Source organism: Poecilia reticulata, unplaced genomic scaffold, assembly GCF_000633615.1.
Source record: "Poecilia reticulata strain Guanapo unplaced genomic scaffold, Guppy_female_1.0+MT scaffold_159, whole genome shotgun sequence".
NCBI lineage: Eukaryota > Metazoa > Chordata > Actinopteri > Cyprinodontiformes > Poeciliidae > Poecilia > Poecilia reticulata.
This window is the reverse complement of record NW_007615017.1, coordinates 238,849-239,734: the sequence shown is the minus strand read 5'-3', so window position 1 is coordinate 239,734 and position 886 is coordinate 238,849. Positions and strand designations below refer to the sequence as shown.

At 54.7% G+C, this 886-nt stretch overlaps 1 protein-coding gene across 2 annotated transcripts in view; it reads left to right on the top strand.

The window, feature by feature from the left end:
* The window catches only part of LOC103460033 (transmembrane protein 87A-like), a 10,166-nt gene that overhangs the window by 8,152 nt on the left and 1,128 nt on the right, over positions 1–886 (top strand). For both annotated transcript variants that reach the window (XM_017303070.1, XM_017303069.1), the window contains exon 15: positions 134–164. In XM_017303070.1, the coding sequence (XP_017158559.1) occupies positions 134–164 (31 nt within the window). The remainder of the gene's footprint in view (positions 1–133; positions 165–886) is intronic.

Here is an 886-nt window from a genome sequence, read left to right as displayed (position 1 = left end):
GCCTCCAGCTAACATCGAGCTAGCCTCCAGCTAGCATTGAGCTAGCCTCGAGCTAGCATCGAGCTAGCCTCCAGCTAGCATCGAGCTAGCTTCGAGCTAGCCTCCAGCTAACTGGCTCCTCTTGTTTCCACAGAGCGCTGCCCCCTCTGCTGGACTCAGACGAGGTCAGTTCCTGCTTCCTGGTTTCACTTCCTACTTCCTGGTTTCACTTCCTGGTTCTGGTATTCCAGTGTTATCAATGTTCAGTTGAGTCACTTTAACCTCTGACCTCCCAGAGGGTTACCATGGTTACCTGAAGCACAGAAAACACTCGGTGTTGTCCTGCATCTAAGCAGCAGGGGGAGCCAAACGCCCAGCAGAGGTGACTGGTCGCCATGGTTACATCACGCTCGCTGTCATGGCGATGACAGACGGGCTGAGCTGCTGCAGCCATTAATAATCTGAGGAGCAGCACCAGATCCAGAACCCAGTACTGCTGACCGACCCGGTGAATCCGGCTGAGACCAGTTCAGATCCGGTCTTCGGGTCGTCCTCGTGTCGTCTTCGTATCATCTTTGGGTCATCCTGGTGTCGTCTTCAGGTCGTCCTCGTGTCGTTTGTCGGATCGTCTTCAGATCGTCTTCGGATCATCTTTGAGTCGTCCTTCTGTCGTCGTCGTGTCGTCCTTGGATTGTCTTTGGGTCGTCTTCTCTTGTTCTGATCATCTTCGGATCATCTTCGGGTCGTCCTCGTGTCGTCTTCGGTTCATGTTCGGATCGTCTTCGGTTCGTCCTCGTCTCGTCCTCGTCTCGTCTTCGGTTCGTCCTCGTGTCGTCTTCGGGTCGTCCTCGTGTCGTCTTCGGTTCGTCCTCGTGTCGTCTTCGGTTCGTGTTCGGATCGTCCTCGT